We start from the raw sequence: 27,822 nt of genomic DNA, 5'->3' as shown, positions 1-27,822 counted from the left end.
TGGACCTAAAAATGACACGATGATAAAAGGTAGAGAAGGAGCGCGTTTCTCTCTTGTCATTGTCTGCTTCTTCTCCTCTGAAAATCTTCATGTACATTTCCAGCTCTAATCCATACAACACCGTCACTTCCTGAGGGAATAAAATGGACATTCCACAATGTGATTAGAAGTGAAAATACTGAAGCACTTCACCTCCATTGACATTAGTTCATCAATAGGAGCAGATCTAATCGAGATCAATAGTCCTATTCTCCCTGTCAAGGAAGAGGAGGAAGACTGTGCATACGTTCTGATCTAGTTCATTGAATGTATTCTTCTGCACCCAGGGTACATATAGACACTGTGCTCCACAGATCTGTCTAAATTTATCTCTCTCTCTCCACCCTGCTCCTCAAATACAGTGCTGGCGTCAGCGGGGAAACAGGAGGAAATGCCTAAGAATGTGAGTTTATAGATGATAAGTATGAGTATAGATCTCACCTCCCCTTCACAACGTATGCTTCACAGCAGAGGCGACATATATTATTTATACCCAGAAGGACCTGATGTGTCTGCGAGCTGTAAATGTATATATAAATAGGGCAAGATATAATCACACAGATTACAGAAATGTCTGGAGGTGATAAATACACTGTGCACTTTATGCCCGAGTAACTAAGACCGCGCATCCAGTAGTGTATAACTCTGTGTGGGGTAAACGCATAATCTATGGTTATGTTCACACTTGGGATAAATGTTTGTCGCAGTGCTCCTGACAAATACATCAACATGCCAATAGACCACGGCTTTATTCACATCTGCGTCAGGGTTCCGTTCCGACGTTCCGTCTGAGTTTTTCTTCGGAACGGAGCCCTGACTGACACAAAATTAGGGCCTGTTCACATCACCGTTGGCTTTCTGTTCCGAGGCTCCGTCGGAGGTTTCCGTCGGGTGAGCCCCGCAACAGATAGTCAAACTGAAACCACAGCTTCCGTTTCCGTCACCATTGATATCAATGGTGATGGAAACATTGCTTATGGTTTCCGTTCGTCACCATTCCGGCATGTTTACGGTTTTCCGACAGAATCAATAGCGCAGTCGACTCCGCTATTGATTCCGTCGTTAAAACAGAAACCTGCCGGAATGGTGACGAAACAAGAGCTGTGGTTTCAGTTTCACTTTCCGTTGCAGGGTTCACCCGACGGAAACCTCCGACGGAACCCCGGAACGGAAAGCCAACGCTGATGTGAACAGGCCCGAAACCATAGGTTTCCGTTTCCATCACCATTTAATTCATTTCAATGGTGACGGATCCGGTGCCAATGGTTTCCGTTTGTCTCCGTTGTGCAAGGATTCCGTCGTTTTGACGGAATCAATACCATAGTCGACTACGCTATTGAGTCCGTGAAAACGACGGAACCCTTGCACAACTGAGACAAACGGAAACCATTGGCACCGGATCCGTCACCATTGAAATCCATGGTGATGGAAACGGAAACCTATGGTTTCCGTTTGTGTCAGTCAGGGCTCCGTTCCGATGGAAAGCTCCGACGGAACGGAGCCCTGACGCAGATGTGAACATAGCCTACTATTATACAAAATTATTTATGCCGAAAGAGTGCCCTTTTAGCATACGTTTAGCCAATGTATACTCCAAATGTATTTCCCAAATGCAGTGTGAAGAGAGCCTTACAGGTAAAGCGGGGCTACAATCTAATCTCTATCTGTCCATTTGGTTCATACAAGATAGAAAGTATTTATGGGAACTGATTTTCCAACATGTTGGGTCATGACGGTCACTTGAGACAGATGTCATCAGTTCACGTCGTCATTTTCTCAATGTGAGCATTGGGCATGAAATAGATTTTTGCTGCATCTGATTGAAACATTCGGTCACCATAAAAAAACAATGCAAAAAATACTGGCACAGTTGTAATATTGTTTATGATTCATTTAGACTCTGGAAAATATTACATCTTTCTTTTTCATACCTTCAGAAGCTATGGTACTGACTCTAGGTTTTTCTTTCCCTGTGCCAATATGCAGGCATAACAGTGGTTAGAGCTAAAAAATTGTTATTATGTTGTGTGACACAGATCTTTACCACTGGCCAGCTTCATGGGTTGGAGGGGGTTAAATATCTCTGGTCTCCTCCAACACTTTGAAAGTGATCCTGTAATACCAATGGTTCGGCAGCAGATGGCGCAAATGTAATAGGTGTAATACAGCCGGCTGAAAACAATGCAGCCCCCACACTCAGCTGGCAGAGCGCAGTGCATGGCCGGGTAAGAAGGTACTGACAGGTTTGTGGAGAAGAGATGGAGCATCCTCTGCCACCCTGGAATAGTCTGCCACCCAGTAACCTCTGCTGCTGAGTTATACCAAGCACTCAGGGTATGGGCTCTTCTAAGTTATTGGCTACCTATGTGTATTTATCAGCAGTACTAGATGCATGATGGATTACCTGGTGCTTTGCATACAATTAAAGACTGGGAACCTCTGGCACAGTTTATTGTATGTGCATAGGGATTATATATTGGAAATCCCATATTCTTCTCTACATATTTGACTATATGTGGAAGGACTGTGATGCTGGCGGTGAGAGGTAACTGATGATCTTGCTCCTGGAATACATTGCATGAGGCTAAGGTGTTGGCATTATTGTGGGTATTAAAGGGGCATGTTTTGTCTGCTATTTTTTTTCAAACGCTTTAGACAATAATAGATACTGGCATCATGTACAGCAATGAACTGTTTACCACTGTACCTGTATTATTATAATTCACAAAATCCTTGTGAATGTACATAGCATTGTATGTGTAGCTATAATGAAGATAATTATACAATAACTGGTATAAGACACGCTGCCAACACAGTGCCCATATGTTAGAGCCATGTATCATCATATAATCTAGATATATGAGTGACTCTACATGTGATGCCTGGTAAATATCGCTATAGTATTGGGATAGTCCTATATTCTATTTGACTCTTTATATGTGTGCGGAATTCAGGCTCCAGTCATTTGTCTATAAGGGAGCTGGTAGAATACTATGTATGTATGTATGTATGTATGTATGTATATATGTGTGCGTGTGTGTGTGTGTGTGTGTGTGTGTGTGTGTGTGTGTGTGTGTGTGTGCGCTATTATATTTTGTATTATTTTATTATTTATTTGAAGACAAGGATGACACTTGTGTATTACAATGTATCTGACAGATATACAGCATGTCAGTTGTGTATCTATAGTGTAATGTTTAGCTGAACTATGTGTTACTCATATTATTGTACCCTAAATGTATATTTCGTGCATTGATATGTTTGCTTGCCTGCTAATATGCTGTGAAAGGGATATCTGTACTCATTTGCAGTTCATGCATCAGTCTGCATAATATCAAGGTCCATAGACTTTTCTCTGTCAGAAAATACGTTCCTTTCTGAATTCAATTCAAAGCAAAACAGTTAAAATCCCTGTCTGTATTCTGTAACCAATACAAAGGGAATAGCAGGAGATAGTGGAACAGAACTTACAGGATGACTACAGGGGAGATATATCTATATTATCAACGAGACAGCATTATATTACATCACAGTTAATGGACGCTGTTATTAACCCACCATAGTAATCTCCAGAATGCGTACTCCCACGGTTTAGTTGTTAAGCTTGGTATGAGCAGCCACCAATATACCAGACCAGGCGTTACCCACAAGGTTACTATTCAAGTAAAACGAAAGAAGAAACTTGTTTAAGGAGCACGTTATTTAAAATATTTGGTGATTCCAGATAAAAAAATAGTTTTGTACTATTATAAGCAAAAACCAGATTACCAATACTTCCAGACTATCAGGTGCCAGATTTACTTATCAATAGATATATTTTACTTTATGTTGAGATGTCCTATGATTTCATGAGTTTATATAATATAACTAATGCTTCCCTTCAGAATAGTTGTGGTCTACATGCAAAGCTAGGCTTTCCTTCACTGAGGCACCTGTGGCAAAGATTTACTTTGCTGTCCTAGCCCTGTACTTAAATACCCTGGCAAAGGCAGAGTGGCTTGTTGGCGCCCCCCTGGGTGTCCAGCAGCAGGGTACATGTTCCACTAGCCTTCCCCTAATTATTCGCCTGCCTACATGTGAGGCTCCTAAACCCTACAGTATTATCATTGCTCTATAGAAACATAAAATGTGACATATATCTTATATAATTTGACATAAGAAGTATAATTCTATTCAGTCTGTAAACGCATAGAACACCTGACCTAAACAATCAATGTACTTGCCTGTTCCTCAATATCTAGGAGAGTCCAACATATGGTTGCTATACTTAACAAACAGGGTTTTGAAAATTACTAAAAGTATACCTCCCAACTTTCAAGTATCACAAAGAGGGACAACCGATGCGTTGCAGCAATTTTTAAGCCACACCTCTAATCCCACCCAATTCCCGCCCATACACACCCAGTTCAGCCCACACAGTATCATGCTCCCATAGTGCCTCCCGCACAGTATAATGCCAAATAGCTGTCCCCACACAGTTTAATGCCGCCATAGCTGCCACCATACAGCATAATGCCCCATAGCTGCCACCATACAGTATAATGCCCCATAGCTTCCACCATACAGTATACTGCCCCATAGATGCACCCATACAGTAAAAAGCCAAAAAAGATGCCCCCCATGCAGTATAATGCCCAAACAAATTCCCCATACAGAATGCCCCCATACCTGCCCCTATACAGTATAATGCCCCCTTAGCTGCACCTAGTGCAAGTGCCCTTGTAGATAGTGACAGTGCCCATATAGATAGTGCCCATGTACATAGTGCCACAGTGTCCCCTGTAGATAGTCCCCATATATATTGCCACAGTATCCATGTAGATAGTGCCACACCCCCTTGAAGATAGTGCCCTCTATAGATAGTGCCACACAGCTCCCCTCCCAGGCAGTGCCACACAGCTCCCCTCCCAGGCAGTGCCACACAGCCCCCCTCCCACATAGTGCCACTGAGCCCCCCTCCCACGTAGTGCCACTGAGCCCCCATCCCTGGTAGTGCCACAGAGCCCCCTCCCTGGTAGTCCCACAGAGCCCCCCTGCCTGGTAGTGCCACAGAGCCCTTCCCCCCCTGGAGATAGGTCCATTGGGACTCCCTCTATGAACGGAATCCTCAGCCAGAGCATAGGTCGGGGATTTTGCTCCTAGAGGAAAGTCACTGTCCATATATGGTCAGTAGCTACTCCATGAGCGTAATCCCCGCTGCAGATCCTGGCCGGGGATTCCGCTCCAGTAGGAGTCCCTGATGTCAATGTCCATATATATTCAGTGACCTCAGGGGTTTCCTCTAGGAGCAGAATCCCCGGCCAGATCATCGGCAAAAATACAAAATGAAAGGCAGGTGGCCAAGGATAGTAAAACAAATCCCCAAAAATTCTTCAAGTATATAAATGTAAAAAAGCCAAGGTCTGAACATGTAGAACCCCTAGATAGTGGTAATGGGGAGTTGGTCACAGGGGATCAAGAGAAGGCAGAGTTACTAATTGGGTTCTTCAGCTCTGTATATACAGCCTAAGAAAGAGCAGCTGATGTAGCTGGTGCCAGTGCTGTTAATATATCAGTTGATATACTGAATTGGATGAATGTAGATATGGTGCAAGCTAAATAAAATAAAATAAACGTACACAAGGCCCCGGGACCAGATGGGTTACACCCTAGAGTTCTTAAGGAGCTTAGTTCAGTTATTTCTGTCCCCCTCTTCATAATATTTAGAGATTCTCTAGTGACTGGTATAGTGCCAAGGGACTGGCGCAGGGCAAATGTGGTGCCTATTTTCAAAAAGGGCTCTAGGTCTTCCCCGAGTAATTATAGACCAGTTAGCTTAACATCCATTGTGGGGAAAATGTTTGAGGGGCTATTGAGGGACTATATACAGGATTATGTGACAAAAAATAGTATTATAAGTGACAGCCAGCACGGTTTTACTAAGGACAGAAGTTGTCAAACCAACCCGATTTGTTTTTATGAAGAGGCGAGCAGAAGCCTAGACAGAGGGGCCGCTGTGGATATAGTGTTTTTGGACTTTGCAAAGGCATTTGACACTGTCCCCCATAGACGCCTAATGGGTAAATTACGGACTGTAGGTTTAGAAAATATAGTTTGTAATTGGATTGGGAATTTGCTCAAGGACCGTATCCAGAGAGTTGTGGTCAATGATTCCTACTCTGAATGGTCCCCAGTTATAAGTGATGTACCCCAGGGTTCAGTGCTGAGACCACTATTATTCAACTTCTTTATTAATGATATAGAGGATGCGATTAATAGCACTATTTCTATTTTTGCAGATGACACCAAGCTATGTAGTATTATTCAGTCTATGGAAGATGTTCATGAATTGCAAGCTGATTTGGATGCACTGAGTGTTTGGGCATCCACTTGGCAAATGAAGTTTAATGTAGATAAATGTAAAGTTATGCACCTGGGTACGAACAACCTGCATGCATCATATGTCCTAGGGGGAGCTACACTGGGGGAGTCACTTGTTGAGAAGGATCTGGGTGTGCTTGTAAATCATAAACTAAATAACAGCATGCAGTGTCAATCAGCTGCTTCAAGGGCCAGCAGGATATTGTCATGTATTAATAGAGTCATGGACTCGCGGGACAGGGATGTAATATTACCACCTTACAAACCATTAGTGAGGCCTCATCTAGAATATGCAGTTCAGTTCTGGGCTCCAGTTCATAGAAAGGATGCCCTGGAGTTAGAAAAAATACAAAGAATAGCAATGAAGCTAATAAGGGTCATGGAGAATCTAAGTTATGAGGAAAGATTAAAAGAACTAAAGCTATTTAGCCTTGAAAAAGATGACTAAGGGGGGACATGATTAACTTATATAAATATATTAATGGCACATACAAAAAATATGGTGAAATCCTGTTCCATGTAAAACCCTCTCAAAAAACAAGGGGGCACTCCCTCCGTCTGGAAAAAGAAAGGTTCAACCTGCAGAGGCGACAAGCCTTCTTTACAGTGAGAACTGTGAATCTATGGAATAGTCACCGCAGGAGCTGGTCACAGCAGGGACAGTAGATGGCTTTAAAAAAGGCTTAGATAATTTCCTAGAACAAAAAAATATTAGCTCCTATGTGTAGAAATGTTTTACTTCCCCTTTCCCATCCCTTGGTTGAACTTGATGGACATGTGTTTTTCTTCAACCGTACAAACTGTGTAACTATGTAAATGTCTCTTATGGGAAAACCCCTTTAAGTCACAAAAGTAAAGCAATATGTTATAGAATCTCTAGTTGAACAATTCCCAGGGTGGAGGTTTATGGATTTGCTAGGTGAGCGATTCTCCAAAGGCTGCTGGAGACTGTCGGGAGTGAGCGAGCAAATAAATCTGCAACTCCAAATCGGTCACAACTCTGATCAACCTAGTCTAAGGCTACTCTATGGTGTTCACCAGAGCCCACCATAAGGCATAAGGCAGGTTGGTTTTTGCTGCATAGAACCCAGGTTTTTTTTTAACAGAGTGAATCAATAAGCAAGTAGACGTCAGGAATAGCAGAGGTCAGAACCAGCCAGGAGCAGAAAGTCCAAATCCGCAAACAAGGGGTAATTCAGAGACAAGCCGAGGTCCAGTTCCAAGAAGTCCAAAAAGTCAAAGGTACAGGGTATAGTCCGTAGCTTGATTAAAACACATGCAGACAGGAAAATTTGCAAGCAAAGAAAAAGGGGTGGAAGCCAGGTATAAATACTCTACCCTTACACCTGACCGGAAGAAAGACAGAGAAGTGGGATAGGCTCAACAAGTGCAACCAGAACTGCCCAGAAGCTGGACTAGTAGTCATGGCGATCTTAAAGGAACAAATGTTTCCTAACAGTACCTCCCTTTCTAGGAGGGGCCACTGGACCCTTAAACCTCTGCCTAGGTTTCAAAGGAAGCTTCAAATGAAAGATTTTAACTAAACGACTAGCATGTACTGAATAGGCAGGAACCCAAGTTTGTTCTTCTGGCCCATATCCCTTCCAGTGCACCAATTACTAAAGAGTATCCCTGAGCCTTCTGTAATCCACAGTCCTCTGAACCTCAAACGCCAGATCTCCTTCTACCTGAACTGGAGGAGGAGGTTTATTGAGTGGATTAGATGGTGGAAAAAAAATTTAAGGAGAGATTTGTGAAAAACATCATGAATTTTAAAAGACGTAGGAAGAGCCAGACGAAAAGACACAGGGTTAATAACTTCAACAATTTCAAATGGACCAATAAACCTAGGGGCAAACTTACGAGACCGCACTTTCAGTCACAGATTTTTAGTAGAAAGCCACACCTTTTGACCCACATTAAACACAGGACCCACCGTACGCTTTTTTGTCAGCATTTTTCTTTTGAGTAACTTGGGAGTTCTTCAGGTTCAATTGAACCTGACCCCAAACTGTGCACAGTTTATTTGATTCAACGTCTACCTCTAGAAGTGGCGGAAAAATAACCAAAACGAGGATGAAAACCATAATTACAGAAAAACGGCGAGGTATCAAGAGAAACATGGTGACTATTATTTATAGCTAACTCTGCTAATGGAAGATACGAGACCCATTCAGCCTGGTTATCAGCAATATAACACCTAAGATATTGTTCCAATGTTTGATTAAAGCGCTTAGTTTGACCATTAATCTCAGGGTGAAATGCAGAAGAGAAAGATAACTGTACATCAAGTTTCTTACAGAAAGTTCTCCAGAAGTTAGCCACAAATTGTACACCTCTATCAGAGACAATATATTCCAGAATACCATGCAGACGAACCCCTTGATCAATAAATAGTTTAGGCGGAGTTTTGGAATCATGGAGTTGAGGCAATGGAATGAAATGACACATTTTACTGAAACGGTCCACCACAACCCAAATTTCCATCCCCCCTTTTTTTACGGGTCCATAAATACGGGTGGAATACGGATGACAACGGACCCGTATTTGTGGGCACGGGTCCGTAAATACGGGTTAAAAACGTGGCAAAGGGCCCGTATTTACGACCAGTATTTACGGTAGGGAAAAAATATGGTCGTGTGCATGGGGCCTAAGGCAAAGCCATGTACATTATGTCTGTACGGCAGCACTCAGGGTCCTTTTGGTTCTGTATTATGGAGCTGTAGGCACTCCATGTGCCGCCATATGGTTATTTTATAAGGTACCGTATATCTACTTGAAGCAATGCTTTTAGAATAACACCATAAAACAGCATTTGTTGGAAATTTTTTGAATCCAATGGAAATAACCTTCGTATTCCTTCGTATAAAATCTAAAGCATATGAAGGTACTGTATGAACCTTCTTATCACGACTATGGGGTATATGGACCCACTAGGCTGCTCCGCTGTAGCGGAGTAGCAGCTGGCCAAACAACAGTCAATGATAGTCTTTAGAACAAGAGTACCTGCATAGAAGATTTGTCAGACATGTGGCGTAGCAGACGCTTGGCACAGATGATGAACCCGACTCCAAGACTAGACTTCGCACAGGAACAAACACAATTACTGGATATGGGATACAGGTTACTGAAACAAAGGCCACAGGATACAACTAAGGAACCATTTGCAATAACGAATATGGGCAGTCACAACAACGCTCAGGCACTGAGGAAGAGGGCAGAGTCCTGGAGGGCTGGAGTTCAGCGGTCTGCAGTGATGCCGGCGGTCTGTGACAACGGCAATTACACCTCTATGGATTACGTAATGTGGCTTTGTAGATGAGATGTAATGGTGATGCATATTATTTCTAGTTCATGTCTAGTAGTCAAAGTTTAGAAGATGTTTTATCACATCTCTATGCAGACTATAACATTATAATGTTTTATTTTTGTAATACCACCTTGTATCTATGTGACTTTAACTGTCTGTATATTGTTTATTATTTGTAGTAGTATGTTCTTCAAAATTATGTTTGGTTGTTCTAATATACAGTGTTTAGTGCCCCACTGTAGATAGTGCCATACAGCCCCCCTGTAGACAATACTATACAGCCCCCCCCCCCATGTGGACAGTTCTATACAGGCCCCCCTGTGGACAGTGCCATATAGCCCCCCTGTAGACAGTGCTATACAGCCCACCCTGTAGACAGGGTTGCAGAGCCCCACTGTAGACAGTGCTATAGAGCCCCCTGTAGACAGCGCTATACAGCCCCCCTATAGACCGTGCTATACAGCCTCCCCTGTAGACAGTGCTATACAGCCTCACCTGTAGACAGTGCTATACAGCCCCCCTGTAGACAGTGCTATACAGCCCCACCCCTGTAGACAGTGCTATACAGCCCCCCTGTAGACAGTGCTATACATCCCTCCTGTAGACAGTGCTATACAGCCCCCCCTGTAGACAGTGCTAAACAGCCTCCCCTGTAGACAGTGCTATACAGTCCCCCTATAGACAGTGCTATACATGGCCCCCTGCAGACAGTGCTACACAGCCCACCCTATAAATTCTGCTATACAGCCCCCCCTGTAGATAGTGCTATACAGCCCCCCTGTAGACAGTGCTATACAGCCCCCCTGTAGACAGTGCTATACAGCCCCCTATAGATTCTTCTATACAGCCCCCCTGTAGACAGTGCCATGAAGCCCTCCTGTAGACTGTGCTATACAGCCCCCCTGTAGATTTTGCTTTACAGCCACCCTGTAGATTCTGCTATACAGCCCCCCCCTGTGTATTCTGCTATACAGCCCCCCTGTAGATGCTGCTATATGGGCTGTATATATCTGGACTGCCCTTGTAGACAGTGCTATATAGCCCCCCCCAGTAGACAGTGCTGTACAGCACCCCCATACAGTGCTATACAGCCCTCCCTGTGGACAGTACTATACAGCCCCCCATACAGTGCTATACAGCCCTCCCTGTGGACAGTACTATACAGCCCCCCATACAGTGCAATACAGCCCCCCATACAGTGCAATACAGCCCCCCCATACAGTGCTATACAGCCCCCCTTGTAGATAGCGCCACCACCTGCCTTGCATATAGTGCGATATATCCCCCCGCCCCAAAAAAAGAAAAATGATACTCACCTGGGCCCCATTCCCCCAACGAATGGAGCAGCTCCTCAACGCCGACAGGATCCTTGCGTGGCGGGCATGATCCAGTGACGTCTTCACGCCGGCCTGCGCAGGGATCCTGACTTTGCACCTGATAGGCTGCAAACCGAATGGGACCTGTAGCCTTCGGATGCTGATACTATTAAATGTGGCGTCGCTACCGCTGTAGCAGCCAAAGCGGCTGCTAGCGGAGCTTTCGGGCATGGGGGGGGCCATGCCGGCGGGTGGCACGGGCCCACTTATGCCACGGGCCCCAAGCAGCCGCTATGGCTGCTACAGTGGGAGTTACACCACTGTTTATACTAAATCTATAGTGTAGCCATTTAGCTGTTGTTTGGGAGCACATATTAGTAAAAAACAAGATGATTTGCTATTTTCAAGCCGTGTGTTTGGTCTAATAGCCAGTCAGGACATAACCCCCAAGGGACAGGAATTCAGGGCCTCAAAATTCCCTAAGAAGAACAAGGGTTTCCTTTTCAGGCCTCAAAACGACCCCAAAAATAGAGACCACTAACAATGAAAATCCATGGTGGGGTGTCGTCTATCCCTATTTTACAAAAATTGGGGAAAAATCTCGGCAAACCAATGGGTCCTAGGAATTGTAAAAACAGGGGTCAGTGGGACCATCAGGCTGCACAAAGCTAATGCAATTTCAGGTCAGAAATTTAAGATATATTCAGACAACACAACGACAGTGGCTTATATAAATCATCAGGGAAGGACGATATCATTTCCACTGATGAATTTATCTTCCCAAAAATTTTCTCTGGCTGAGCGCCACCTGTTAACCCTCTCAGCTGTCCACCTAAAGGGAAGGGACAACCAGGTGGCAGAATTCCTAAGTCTGAAGGGGTAACGCCAGTCAGAATGGTCTCTGAATACAGAAATATTTCAGAAAATTGTATTCAAATGGGGGGTTCCCTCAATAGACTTGCTTGCATCCAGAGAGAACAGAAAGGTGAAAAGATTCTTCTCCCTGGATCCAACAGACTACCCAAAAGCAATAGATGCGTTTTCCTAGTGTTGGAGTCAGGAGAGGGTCGTCCCCCCCATGTCTTCTCCCAAGAATGATAAGAAAGATTAGGAAAGACAGGGCTTCAATAATACTAGTAGCCCCCTTCTGACCGAAGAGATCATGGTTCACATGGTTAAGGAGAATGTCCTCAGATCATCCTTGGATTCTCCCGATCATACCAGATATCCTATACCAGAGCCCAGTAATGCACCCAGAAATACAAAAACTTCATCTGACAGCCTGGAAACTGAAAGGGTGATCCTTAGACAGAGAGGGTTCTCAGAGTCTGTTATTTCCACTCTGCTAGCAAGAGGGAACCAGTTACCTCGGAGATATATCTGAGAGCCTGGAAGGCATTTATAAACCTTGTGGGAATAAACATAGATCCCCTAGCCAAACCCCCTTGATACTAGATTTTCTCCAGGCAGGATTAAATAAAAACCTCAAACCTAACACCTGAAGAGTTTAAATTTCTGCATTAAACTCCTTTTTGTTTGATTTCAGATTAGCAGAACACCCCTGGGTCAGGAGATTTCTGACAGCCTCTTCTAGGATTAGACCCCAGATTAGGTCGTCGGTTCCTCCATGGGACTGAAATATTGTTCTCCAGGATAGAACAAATTCACAGTTTGATCCACTAGACTCCATAACCCTAAAGATGCTGACACTCAAAATGACATTTTTGTTAGTGATCACGTCAGCAAGTGAGATACAGGTACTCGCTGCCTTTACTCCATAGAGTCATCTTGAAAACTTTATTAGGGTTCCTTCCTAAAGTAGTGTCTCCATTTCATTTAGACCAAGAAATTATTCTCCCCTCCTTTTTGTGATTCCCCTAAAAATCCAAGGGAACAACAGTTTAACTGCCTGGATGTAAGGAGATGCCTGGTCCAGTAATTAAATAGCAAACCTAAGAAAACATGTTTGAGCCTCAGAAAACTTGTTTGTTCAGTTCCAGGATCCTAACAAAGGTTCGGCAGCCAATAGATCGACTATGGCTAGATGGATCAAACAGGCCATACATTTAGCTTCTGTAAATCAGAATCTCCTGCCCCCAGAGTTCTTCGGGGCTCACTCCACAAGGGCCGTATCCACTTCCAGGGCTAAGAGAGCAGAGACCTCCTTAGACCAGATATGCAAAGCTGCTACATGGAGCTCTCCTCACACCTCCCTTTAGAATTACCTATTACTATTACATACAGCCTCTGACTTGGCCTTTGGTAGAAAGCTGTGGTCCCATCCTAAATTTTGACTTCTTTGTACTGGGACTGGGACTGAAATTCAGCCCTGGCATTTGATAGAACACAGGCCCACTTGCGATGTGGTGAATGTGAAATATGTTTGTCAGCGTGTAGGTTATGAGAAGGTTTTGATTGACTTGACTGAGACTGAGCTGCTCTGAGATGTAATACCAGGTACAGCTGCTACTATACTAAAACTACAGATCTATGCCTGATAAACAATGAAGGCACCTTCGAACAGCTGATCGGCAGGGGTGCCAAGAGTCAGACCCCCGCCGATCTGATATTGATGGCCTTTCATAAGAACAGGCCATCAATTTTAAAGTCCTGGATTACCCCTTAAAAAAACAGAGTAATTTATTAAAACATAAATGATAAATGAATGCATGTAAACCACACCAAGAAGAACAATTACAAGCTTTTTGTCAGTTGTGGATCTTTCATCAAATTTGAGCAAGTGTTTGCTCAATTCTTCCGTTGCTGGTGTCTGAAGCCCATTATCTCTTATGTCGGGGAAATTCCTAGGAGTGCAAAATAGACATAAAACATTGTATTGCCAATTCTACAGATGGAGCTGCAAACATGCAAGGACAATATAGAGGGTTTTCTGCGTGGTTGTCCGCAGAGTCACCAGGCCAAATCCATGTCTGATGCTATGCTCATGTACTGAATTTCGTGCTGGCAGATACCACAAAGGTGGTGATTCCAAGTGCATCACTATTTCATTTAATGAATGATGTAGCTGTATTTATTCGGGAGTCATATCAACGCATGAATACATGGATAAATGTCAGTCAGGATCCTCACCATCTTAGTATATCAATAATGCAGTCAATTCAGAAGGCGATGTGCGGAGAACTGCATCACTGACTTCTAGCACGTCCAGGAGTGCTGTAAGCCCCAAAGCATGTATCCCCCCCCCCCCTCACACACAAAAATTATATACATATACAGTTATTAAATCATACCATTATACCAGAAGAAATATTACCTACATACTGTTACTGAATAATACCGCCACTATATAGTGACTGACTAATAACCCCATACTGCTACTGAACACAACTCTCTATAATAAGACCAATATTACCAATAATAATACATTATAAGGTCCAAATAATACCGCCACACCATAACCACCTAGCGACTGAATAATACCCCCATACTGTTACTGAATAATACTGCCACACCATAAACACATTGTGACTGAATAATAGCTCAATAGCTGATGGGTCGAGGTCCCACTCCCGGGACCCCCGCCGATCAGCTGTTTTGAAGGGGCCGCAGTGCTCGTACGAGTGCTGTTTCCTCTTCATTTCTACTTGCTCTCTGTGAATTGCTGACATGGATGTAGCGGCGATTCACAGTATTGCAGCCTTCTCTCATTGAAGCAAATGGGAGAATGAGGCTGTAATACTGTGAATCGCCGCTACATCCATGTCAGCGATTCACAGAGAGCAAGTTTAAATTAAGGGGAAACTTCACTCGTATGAGCGCTGCGGCCCCTTCAAAACTTCCAATCGTCGGGGATCCCGGGAGTGGTATCCCGACCCGTCAGTTATTGATGGCCTATCCTGAGGATAGGGCATCAATTTTTAGGGACTAGACAACCCATTTAATGCAAACTGTGGGGGGAAACCTCAACTCCCAGCAGGTCATGAAGTCCTACAGGTGTCTGGGCATGCTGGGAGTTGTAGTTCTACATGGTGGGGAAAGGGATAAAACAGTAATTTTTTTTGCATATTTACTTTCTTTATTTACCTAATTGTGGAGACTGGAGAGGACTGAGGATGGACTCACTTTCCGATGAAGATGCTAGACTGACTCATTTTTAAGCTCCGCTCTGTGTGAGCAGTAACCCCGCCGCTGCGCTGTAGACAAAAGGCTGGGAATACATGCTCACGCAGAGCAGCAAGAAGCTGCACCGTGATAGGGTTAGAGTATGGAGGAGGTGGGGACAATTACGGAGGAGGCGGGGCTTAGAATAGACAGAGAACTGGGGAGCCGTGTCAGTGCTTGAGGAGGAGGGGCCGGGACACTGCCGTGAAAAATAGATTTATGACAGCAACACTGGCTTGGCAGCAGGCTTCTTGCTTGGTGCAGAGGCCAGTGCGCCACACAGCAGAGCGGCATGATGACAGGCTAGCGCTACTCAGTGGGAGGAAGAGGTGAGCAGGAAGCGGCCCACAGCGTACACTGGCCCATCTGGCATTTTCCAGAATTTCCAGATGGGCAGTCCGGCCCTGATTGTACATCTCCAGGGGTGCTGTCATATGCGAAAGGGTAAAAGATTGATTACTTACCGGTAATCTGTTTTTCATGAACCTATGACAGCACCCCTCTGTTACCCTCCCTATTCTTGTAGCATATACAGTTCTCATAATGAGGAAAAATTCTCAACAGGAATACAGGGGATTCCTTGTAAATGTTGTATACATTTCCTGTCCAGCGAATGGGATATCTCTCCAGGGGTGCTGTCATAGGTTCATGAAAAACCGATTACCGGCAAGTAATCAATCTTTTTTATTTGTTTGGGGGGTGCCGTGTGTCACTATTTACAAGGAGGGGGGCTGTTAGTCACGATCTACAAGGGGGCGCTGTGTGGCATTATCTACAATGTGGGGTATGTGGCACTATCTACAGAGGAGTGTGTGTGGCTTTATCTACAAGGGGGGCTGTGTGGCTTTATCTACAAGGTGGGGTATGTGGCACCATCTACAAGGAGGTATGTTTGGCACTATCTACAATAGGGGGTGGCACAATTTACTAGGGGGGGGTTACAATATCTACAAGGGGTGCTGTGTGGCACTATCTACAGGGGGCTGTGTGTGGCACTATCTACAGGGGGCTGTGTGGTGCTATCTACAGGGGGCTGTTTGGCACTATCTACAAGAGGAGGCTGTTCATTATGTCACCATATAGTCTCATTAGTCTTAGTTATACAATCTGTTTTAATCAGACACACTGACCTTTCATTTATTTTGTTTTAATTTATTGTCATATGAACTACTTTATATAGTTATATTGCTTGTAAAATGTACAAATGGTATTATGCTCGAGTTACATTAAAAAAAAAGTGAAAAAAAAAATTCACATCATTGATAGAGAAAACAAACATGGCGAGGGGGAAGGAGATGTCGGGAAAGAAGTTGGGGGTGCCAATCTGAATCTTTGCCCCGGGTACAGACGAACCCAGCTACGCAACAAATCTGTGCACGTTGACATGCTGCGGATTTAAAATTCCACAGCGCAGGTCAATTTCTGCTGTAAAAATTTCCACAGCATGTGGATGAGGTTTTTTATCGGTGGATCAGCAAATCAATCACAGCAAGCAGAGATCCTAAAAATGGTAAGCAATTAAGACATAGGATATATAAGAAAGTGTCATTATTCTTCTTCATTATACAATAATAAAGCTTTATTTACATAAAACAGGAGACCTATTTTCAACAACGTCCTGTGTTCCACTGTTGTAGGACAGAACTCAGTCTGGACATGAGTTGCGGCTCGTTTACATCTGCGATCCGGGTTCTGATGTTCTGCTCTGCCATAGGAGCAGAACAACGAGAATACTGGAAACTCGGGAACCGCTGCATGACGGAAACCAACGGCACCCAACTGGCTGTAACGGATTCCAATGGGTCTCCGTCATGGTTTCCATCATTTTGCCGGTCATGGTGCAATGGAATATGTAATGGAAGCCCCCAACGGAGCCTCCAACGCAGATGTGAACAGGGCATTATTTATAGATTAGGGAGTAATCACACTTGTAGACAGCACTCCAGAAATGATATGCATTTATTACAGGTTCCAGTATCTGGCATTGCAGTGTCAGGTTAAACAAGAGACATTACTGTATATCTCAAGCATAATGTGGCAATCATCGCTCCCTTCTGCAGTGTTTTAGATCAGAGTGCTGCGCTGCGGTCTTCAGGGATCACAGGGATTCGGCATATTAGCCACAAATTTTGAATACGGAATACTGCCATGCCTGGTGTCATATTGAACACTAAGCAGTACTGTGTACTATAGCGTATAATGAGAGCAACTGCGTTCCCATAACAACGGATATTATTCTTTGGTCTTACTGACTTGTTTCCAAAAATTTTAGTTGTTAATAGGTAAAAAAGATACTTTTAAATATTAGTGGGCATACAACTGAAATGTGTAACCTTAGTGATCAGCCGATTTTTGATCAAGCAATATTTAACATTTTTCCATCGTCTCATTCAAAGAGCTATAACTTATTATCACTTATTTTTGCGTCGACATAGCTGTATACGGTCTTGTTTTTTGCGGGACAAGTTGTATTTTTCAATAGCACCATTGTGGGGTACATGTAATTTATTTATTGATTAACTTTTATAAACTTTTTTTGAGGGGTGTAGAAAAAAAAAAACAGCAATTTCGCCACTTTTTTTGCGTCCTAAATTTACGCCGTTTACGCGCACAGTAAAAACACTTTTCTTTTCTAAATTATTTGTTTTTGTGTATGCATATTTGAAGAGCCGTAACTTTTTTTATTTTTCCGTCGATGCAGAGTATGAGGGTTTATTCTTTTTGTGGGACGACTTGTAATTTTTATTGGTAACATTTTGGAGTAGATGCGACCTTTTGATCACTTTTTGTCACGTTTTTTTTAAGGCAGGATGCACAGAAAACAGCAATTCTTGCACTGTTTTTTACTTTAATTTTTACGGCGTTCGCCAAGCAGGTTAAATAATGTAATAGCTTTATATTTGGGCTCGTTATGGATGTAGCGATACCAAATATGTGTAACTTTTAACTTTTCTTTTTTTTTTTCATAATAAAGCATTTAGTAAGGGGAAAAAGTGGGTTTTTCTTTTTTTTCTTACTTTGGATTTTGTATTTATTATAAACTTTTTTATGAAACTTTTTTTGAAACTTTTTTTATTACTCCCTAGGGGACTCCACTATGCGATCATCTGATCGCTTTTATAATACACTTCAATACTTCTGTATTGCAGTGTATTACTGCCTGTCCGTGTAATACGGACAGGCATCTGCTAGGCCATGCCTCTTTATTAGGCCCCCGGCTGCTATAGAAGACACTGGCACCCTGCCATCGTATAGCAGGGTGCTGGTGGGGTGAGAGGGGAAGCCCCCTCCTTCCCTCCAAAACCACTAAGATGTGCCGCTTGCTATTGAGCACGGCATCTGAGGGGTTAAACTAACGGGATTGATACTGATATCGATCTTGCCCGTTCGAGCAGGTCTCTTCCCAGCTGTCAGCTACCTCTGGTAGCTTAGAGCAGGGAGATTTAACTGCACCCCGCTTTGCTTATTTATTCCGATGCAGCTCTGTAAAAAGGCTACTGCATCGGACTAAAGCCCGTTAGTAATAATTATAAACTACTGCGCATTTCTAAGTGACAGCAAGCTGAAATCAGCGTATTTGTCACTGCTTTATTCTGCTCTCAGACAAGGGAGCATGAAATATCTGACAGATCCTGTTTAAAAGATAAAATTCTGGCAGCCTGCAACCACCAGTAGCTTAGGAGCTGACTGTATACAGCTTAAACATTAAACTCAATAATAAGACCGTATGCAGTAAGCTCCCATGCTCCATCTAGTGGCAGCTGCTGGTAACAGAGAAATAGAGCTCGAGCCGCTATAAATATGTAAAAGAAATTATTTAGCACAAAATTTTGGATCTAAAAAAAATACATTTTAATAAAAGGTGGGGATTCACTGTAAGAAATTGTGAAATCTAAAAGATGTAAGCCGTGTTTGTATGCACGAGTGGTTGTAACTTGTCAGACTAGAAAATAACTAGACAGATGGCTACTATAATAAGCGTTCATAGTTCTTGTATGTAACTCTGAAGAGGAAGGCATGATAGTTACGTATTGTACAATGCTTATATATCTCTGATTAATGTACTTTGGTTAACTGTTTACATCCAAAAGAACTTGCATTATGTGCGTTGGATTATCCAGTCATTATCTCTTATTCTGTTACTGATGCTTCACTCAACTTGCCTAAAGCTCCCGCCTGTAAGGCGAGCCAGCCACACATTATTATTCTCTATTTGTACCGGAGACATAAATGTACAGGCAAACCTTCAAAATAATTGAGGCAGCAAATAGTTCACACCAATAAAGTATATCTTCTCTGCAGGTCCTTCTAGGTCTACTGTTTGACAAGTAAACTTCGGAGTTAGGGCGATTAAGACATTGTACAATCACTCTTTATTCATTTCTTCTTTCTTTGATTCAGTTTGAATTATTCCTTCTCCCCTGCCATCAAATCTGATCATTTTATATGGTGTATAGAAGATGGATGTAGACAGAATGATCTCTAGTAACACCAGTCTAGGCACACGGGTCCACCTCAATTCAAATTCATGTCCAAAAAATAAGTGAGACTATTATAATAAGAGAATGAGGTGTGATTGAAGCGTTTAAACAGTTTCTCTGAATTATGTGATGTTTTCCCTCTTCACACTGTCTTTACTTTTGTGTTCGCTCTTAACTAAAAGTTCTTAGGTCGGATCCTAATTAAACTATTCTAGTCTTGCTTCAATCCAAATAGACGTGATTTACACCTAGATAGAACGTTCAAGCATAGAAGTACAAAATTAATACATTTGCATTCTATTTATTTTGTCCTTTGTAATTGACCTTCTTTAACTGTATGAGTCGTATGGACCCTTGCCTACTATGCATGCATATATCTAGATCATAGTATATACAGGACCAAGCCCGGCCTTAGATTGAATGTTGCCAAGTGCAGAACCTTGTAATGATACCGTATGGTGCCCAAAAAAGACAAACATGCAGTGCACAAGTGAAAACTGCACAATAAACTGCATCATGTCCAGCTGTCTTTCCATAGGTTCAGGTAAAATATTTGGGATCAAAGTGTAACCTCTGGGTGCCCATGCCATAAGGACCAGTTGTATGACCAACTCTAGCTCGCCCTGTGCAGGGCTGGATCATAAGCAGGGTAAATGGCGCAAAGTCGCCCTCGAGCCTCTACCATCTGGGGGTTGAATCGGACCTTTACCACCAACCATCAGGGGTGTATGTAGTAGAGAGGGACCCTATAGCAAATATCAAGTTGGGTATCCCATTATGGTTCCAAATTTTGACACCTGACTTTCCTCTCCTTGTCCATTTCATGTCCCATAGGCCAATGTCCCTACCATTTTGTTTGCTATCTATACAGTCCTGCCCATGTATCTCCACCAACATTTATCTGGCCCTGAGTACATCTTTCCTTTCTTTTCATAAGTAAAACATGATATTTTCACATTTCTGTCAGTAAACGACTTTAATACAGAAAATTTGGAAACGTGAATATGTCCACATGGTCCCATGAATGCCAGATTATATGTAATTTATATACACGGTAAGAAGTAATAGCAGTGATAGTAATATATGTCATATACCCTTATTAGTGCTTTTAATGCTCTTATAAATGTTTTCCTCATTTAATCTGATAATAATAATGTTTATATTTGTTCATAGGTTGGAGCACTGGACAAATCTGCATAAGTGACTTAACTTGTGGATTAACCATTGGATACAAGGATGCTGTCTGTCAACTCAGATGGGAAGGTATTGGTGCGAAGATGCTTTCTAACACTCAGGCCGTTTCGGTAAGCCCATTTTAACAGTTGTGAGGAAATGAAAAAAAGCCTAATGTAGACAGGATTTTTTCCATATTCATCCAATGCGGAGCTGTCATCAGTCATTAAACCACCCCACTCTCTAATGATAATGAGATGAATCTGTTGACCCTGTCCTGGTCTACACAGAAAATCTGACCAGTGAGCTGCATCACACAGGAAATGCCAGCCTATTGTGTGTGCTCCAGTGATGAGTTTTATTTCAATATTCACATAAACAAAACAAAAAACACCACCAGAAATGAAACAAATATGTTTATAAAAAACGGATTTAAAGGGAACCGGTCACCCGCATTTCACCTATTGAACTCTAGTCACCTCTCGCTGGCCGTTGCTGTAAAAAGTTCATTGCCGTTATCGCCTCTCCTAAACTCCTTCTCCGACCGTAAGTAACGGTCTGCAAACATTTTGCACCCTTTATGGTAATAATCTGTCAGTCTCGTTCGTTCCCCTTCCTATGCCCGCCCACCGTTCAAAACTGGCCCACCCTGAATGCCAAAATCTCGTCTGAGATAGCGCGAATGCGACCGTCATATATAAAATACCCTTCCCTGCTTCATTCAGGCCTCAAATCTAGTTACTGCGCATGCGCCGATATGGTGTCCTGTTGTAACCAGAACATCGATGCGCAAGCACGGGATTTCGTGTGTGCTGGGGAGAGGCGAGGAGCTGTCAATGAAAAGTAAGGAGGCGGGTTTAACCCGGAAAGGCTTGAGGAATGAAGATATGTCTCTTTTCTAACAAAGATATGGCTCATGATCATTAGCATATGGGACTGGAACACTAAAAAACAGAATACTAAAGGTACAGAGCCTACTAAGACGATAATTATAGGATACATTGAAATTATTTTTCACCCACTTCCACCAGGTATTGCTGGTTTAATAGGTGAAATGCTGATGACAGGTTCCCTTTAAATATTGTAAATTTTCTGAATGTGGTTATTCTCCATTGTGATTGATTCCCTCAAAGATTTGATTGATCCAGTATTCCACTTTTCTCCTCTACCAAGATAGGCCTTTTACAGTTAAACAGAGGTTCTTCAATTCACTTTTTCCAGGAAAAAGATATAATTCAATCACTTTTTCTATCGGGTAAAAGACAAAAATAGGACAATGTTGTGCGTGTACGCAGTACAGCCGCTTCGTGGACGCGCACCCTTATGTGAGGAGGCACTCAGTCACAATGATCTTCTAATCTAAAATTTTGCATTGAAGAATGAACAATCGTTGATTCTGCATGTTTTTTTTGTGTTAAGGATAATGTACGAAATTACTTTTGCAATGACTGTCTGGTTTAACTTAGTCAGAACAAGATTTAGGTAATTAAAGGCAATTGAGTAAACTGAAGCATATAATAGTGAGGCTAGTATTTATCCTGTTAGTCTGACAAGATGATTGTGCTGGTAAATGCTATGAAATATTCAAAAATTTACTTTTTACTTTTCACCTGCAGGATTTTCGTTTTGGGGATTGGATTTTTTACTCTCTGCTTCCTGATGACCTCACTTGGTGGACAGTTTTCAGCAAAGCGGCTGGCAGATTCTCCATTTACCATCAGGACAGAAGGTTTGTTCTCCACAATACGAAAGGGAAATATATGCAGGTCACGAGAGAAATAATACTCTATAATATTTCCATATAAAGAAATGGTTGAAAATTGTTCCAATTCATTTTCAAATTTGTGAGCACCCAATTTTTAATACAAAGTTGTAAAACCCCTGCATAGACTTAAAGTTAAATTATACAATTCTGGATGTCTGCAGTTCCCGCTAGGAGGAACTCACAGTAGCTTGTAAGAGTACGTTGGAGATGTATGCCGGGAGGATACGCTGATGTAAACCTCCAATGGAGGCTGCGACGTATCCCACTGTATAGGTATACAGTGGGATATGTCACCCATATTGTAAAAAAAATGTATAACGTGCAGTATACATATTTTACTGGATACCGTTTTATGGAATAGCATAGTCTACTATGCTATTCCATACCTTAAGGTGAAATATACTAACGTATATCAAGCCAATGAGGACCAAAAGGACACACTTTACATTAAAAGTACACTGCAAACACATTGTGCACAGAGCCTAAGCTTGTAAGCTTCCCCCGATAATTGCAGGCAGACGGAATTATATAATTTACCTCTAAGGGGGAATTTATTAAGGCCTCCTTCACACATGGCAGATTTTGTTGTAGATTTTGTGCTTGCTGTAGAAACAAATTTCTGCATCATAATCTGCAGCGTGTGCATTGGGCCTAAGACTGGCATTTCACATGGCAGTCTTAATTAAACAGCGCTGGAGTAAGAAAACTAGAAGACTGGAGATTTGTAGCTCTATATTGGAAAAAGCCCCGACTGCTATAATATTATTAACATATTAAGAAATGAATCAGTAGAATCTTGTAACCAAATGGACATAGTCAGTGGTGGGATTTAAATTTGAGTTTATTGCGCCATGGAAAATGATTCCAATAATCAAATAAAACAATTACAATATTCCAAATACACCCTATATTATAGTGAACTCTAAATAAAGAAATTCCCTGTCCAGAATGTTTAACTAAATTGCCACACGATGGCATAAGCATACATACCTTCCTACCCACAATCATTATATTAAATTCACCCATTACGTATAGACTTATATGCGCACATTCTATATCCTAAGTGTGCTCAGCCCATTTTGTTAGGCTGTGCACTGTGAGAAGGGTGGAGGACAATGTGGCGTGGGCAGTAAGCCACAACAAATCTGAACCCAGCTCATTACATATATACAGCGCCAAAACAAAGCTCAGTATATAAATAAAGCACCAGAACAAAGCTCAGTACATAAATACAGCCACAGAACAAAGCTCAGAAAATAAATATAATACCAGAACCAAGATCAGTATATAAATACAACACCAGAACCAAGCTCAGTACATATATACACAATACCAGAACCAAGCTCAATACATATATACACAACACCAAAACCAAGCTCATTACATATATACAACTCCAGAACCAAGATCAGTAAATAAATACAACACCAGAACCAAGCTCAGTACATAAATACAGCTCCAAAACCAAGCTCAGAAAATAATTACAATACCAGAACAAAGATCAGTATATAAATACAACACCAGAACCAAGCTCAGTAGATATATACACAACACCAGAACCAAGCTCATTACATATATACAACACCAGAACCAAGCTCATTACATATATACAACACCAGAACAAAGCTCAGTACATATATAAAACTCCAGAACCAAGATCAGTACATATATACAGAGCCAGGACCAAGCTCAATATATATATATATATATATATACAGCATCAGAACTAAGATCAATACATATATACTGCACCAAAATCAAGCTCAACACATATATACAGCAACAAAGGGAAGCTCAATACATATATATATATAGCACCAAAGGGAAGCTCAGTACATTATGTACAGCACCAGAACAAAGCTCAGTATATATATATATATATATATATACACACAGCACCAGTACCAAGCTCAGTACATATATACAGCATGAGAACCAAGCTCAGAATATAAATACAGCACCACGACAAAGCTTAGTACATAAATACAGCTTCAAAACCAAGCTCAGTACATATATATATGTTTTGAGCTTGGTTGTTATGATGTATATACGTACTGAGCTTTGTTCTGGTGCTGTATATATGTACTGAGCTTGGTTCTGGTGCTGTATTTATGTACTAAGGATTGTTGTGGTGCTGTATTTATATGCTGAGCTTGATTCTGGAGTTGTATATATGTACAGAGCTTCTCTTTGGTGCTGTATATGTGTATTAAGCATAGTTATTATGATGTATATAACTCCAGAACCAAGTTCAGTACATATATATACACAGCACCAGAACCAAGCTCAGTACATATATACAGCACAAGCACAAATACAGCTTAGTACAGAGATCATTTGCAAATTCAGTTTAACCCCTGCCATATACGTTTGTATGGTATAAAACTAAAGCTCCCAGTATAGCCTGAACAATGGTAAGGATATGCTGGGAGTTGCTGTTTCACAAAAAAGAACGATACATCCATCTCGCTGCAGATCATACAGTGACTACAGTACTGATCAGTCACAGGAAGAATAAACATTTACATTTAGTGACTCACAGGTGACGTCTTCTCACATTGAAGTCGTACTCTTTCTCTTTTCTTTTCCATCCGGTCCAGACCTCTATAATGATGCCTCCTGACCACGACCCATTTCTTCAGAGTTTACTGCTCAGATGTCTTTGGAAGCTCACTTTTCCAACATTTTCACACCTATAAACGAAGATAAAATTCTCATGGTGCCACAGTCTATGCCACTGAATATAATAGTATCATACACTGTGCCCCTGAATATAATAGTGGTACAAACTGTGCCCCTGAATATAATATTACCATACACTGTAAAGTATTACACCACACGCACACACAGTGCCCCCTGTAGATAGTGCCACTCACAATGCCCCCTGAAGATTGTGCCCCTCATAGAGCCCCCTGCAGATAGTGCCCTTCATAGTGCCCCCTGTAGATAGTGCCCCTCATAGAGCCCTCTGTAGATAGTGCCCCCCCATAGAGCCCCCTGTAGATGGTGGCCCCTGTAGATAGTGGCCCCTATAGTTCCCCCTGTAGATAGTGCCCCTGTAGTCTACAGGCTGTAAATAGTGAACCCTGTAGAGTCATCTGTAAATAGAGTCCCCTATAGATAGGGCCCCTGTAGATAGGGCCTTCTATAGATAGGGCCCCCTGTAGAGTCCACTGTATATAGGGCCCCCTTTTAGTGTCCCCTGTAGATAGGCCCCCTGTAGATTCCCCTGTAGATAGTGCTCCTGTAGCATCCCCTGTAGATAGGGCATTCTATAGATAGGGCCACCCGTAGAGTCCCCTGTAGATAGGGCCCCCATAGATAGTGCCCCTGTAGCATCCCCTGTAGATAGGGTCCCCTATATAGTCCCCTGTAGATAGTGCCCCCTGTAGTGTCCCCTGTAGATAGGGCCCCCTTTATAGTCCCTTGTAGAAAGTGCCCCCTGTAGATAGGGCCCCGATATAGTCCCCTCTATAGTGCCCCCAACACTGCCCACTGTAAAAGAAAAAAAAACTATTATATTCTCACCTGTCCCTGTTCCCTCACTGTCCTCCAGCAACGCCAAGCCTCATCCAGCGGAATGACGCAGTGGCGCGATGACGTTATCGCGCCAACTGCATCATCGCTAAAGCGCCAAATGGCGAGGCATCCTGTGCCTCGCCAGGGCAGTGCTAGCCAAATCAATTGTATCCGCGTGCTAAGGACGCAGATACAATTCAGTGCAGGGGTCCGGTTCCGGGTTCCCGCTTCACCCCGGATCCCCAAACTGGCTGTAATTTTAACAACTGGTTCGGGAGAATGGGGGGGAACCGGCCAGATCCCACCCCTGGACATAGTGTTAATAGGTGAAAAGTCAAGTTAAATTACATTCATAAAATGTTGTTTGAGTTCTGGTACCTAGGGTCCTATGTTGTTGAGGACTTTGAGGATTTTCTTGGCCTGCTTTCCCTGTAGCTTGATATAACGAGTCATCTGAGGGAGTATACTTTTTATAGAAGACTAGATATATCATGACATTACATGATGATGACCTAACCCAAATGTAGCAGGCAGAAAAACCTCAGAAGTCTCCACATCTCAAGACCCCCAGTCAGTAAGAGTTTAGAGGGATTGTAAATCAAGTCAACCCTGGACAGGATCTCAATTTTTCCGATTTTGCACCAGAAGAACGACTTTAGCAATGCTAAAATAACAATAAATCATAACATAAGAAAAAAAAATAACAATAAACACTAATAAATGACAGAACATGTTCAAAGATTAGGATAAAGATGCGCAGAAATTACATGAAGTCGTTTGCAGAATACAATGATATGACATTGACAGGGAAGAATAAGTATATATGTTTGTGTGTGTATATGCGTGTGTACATGTGTATTTATCAGGTTATGAGATTTACCATATGTATCTTGGCAATATCAGTGCTATAAAGAATCTGAAGCAGCATAGCTATTTTTCTGCATGTGTCATAAAAAGTAATCATAAAAATTTGTGAGCATGAAATTGCATTGCCAATCCCACTAGGACGTTGCAGAATAGTTGTTGCTGAGTATATCACTTTAATGTTAGGGCAAATATCTGAAAGTTAGTTTTTGGTATATGAATTGAGCTGCCAAATTACAGCATTTTTTTAGGCTGCAGGAAGTGGTTGGAAATGAGTGTGTGCAGACAAAGCCGTGGGTGTAAATAATATCAAAACACTGGGAGAAATATAGCGAGTGATATGCAATAGTAGAAACGAAAAAGCTAAGGAATATTTTAGGACGACGTTCAGTAACCATTCAATGATGGGACAGAGTGGATCAGGGAGAAAATCACAGAATACAATGAATGGGAGTATAAGCTAAAATACGAAATGTGTGACAACTGGCAGAGCTTAAAGGGGAACTTCACCTGTGTATCCAAAGAGGTCATTGATAGGGGCTCATGAGCTTAGAAGGCTACCATTTCCAAAACAAAGAAATGGCAATGCACCTGAAACCCTCCAAACTATTTTTACAGATTACAAACACAATTTCAAAGGTGCTGTAGCGCAATTGATGTCCTGAAGTAGCAAAAATCTCTGATCAGAATAATGGTCTTAATAGGGGTGACAAACCCCTTTAATTCTATCCTAAAGGGATATACTGGTTTCACTTGATAAAGCTTAATTATTGCATAATGAGAAGTTATGTAAGTTTCTAAACTCTTCTATAGTCTGTGTATCAATTTCTCAGTTTTCAAGATCTCTGTTTTCAGTCATTGAATTAGAATCTT

General features: G+C 42.2%; 1 protein-coding gene across 3 annotated transcripts in view; it reads left to right on the top strand.

The window, feature by feature from the left end:
• The first annotated feature begins 421 nt into the window (after nucleotides 1–421).
• Nucleotides 422–27,822, top strand: part of MGAT5B (alpha-1,6-mannosylglycoprotein 6-beta-N-acetylglucosaminyltransferase B) — an 83,967-nt gene continuing 56,566 nt past the window's right edge. Inside the window, exons 1-3 of one of the 3 annotated variants that reach the window (XM_075846311.1) lie at nucleotides 422–442; nucleotides 20,802–20,932; nucleotides 22,418–22,530. In XM_075846311.1, the coding sequence (XP_075702426.1) occupies nucleotides 20,865–20,932; nucleotides 22,418–22,530 (181 nt within the window). In that variant the 5' untranslated portion in view covers nucleotides 422–442; nucleotides 20,802–20,864. Of the gene's footprint in view, nucleotides 443–2,221; nucleotides 2,374–2,413; nucleotides 2,585–20,801; nucleotides 20,933–22,417; nucleotides 22,531–27,822 lie in introns of those variants that run through there. The other 2 variants (XM_075846310.1, XM_075846312.1) reach the window with 2 other exon arrangements.

Source organism: Rhinoderma darwinii, chromosome 13, assembly GCF_050947455.1.
Source record: "Rhinoderma darwinii isolate aRhiDar2 chromosome 13, aRhiDar2.hap1, whole genome shotgun sequence".
In the NCBI taxonomy this organism is placed as follows: Eukaryota; Metazoa; Chordata; class Amphibia; order Anura; family Rhinodermatidae; genus Rhinoderma; species Rhinoderma darwinii.
Note: the sequence above shows the minus strand (reverse complement) of the source record. Positions and strands in the feature narration are given on the sequence as shown.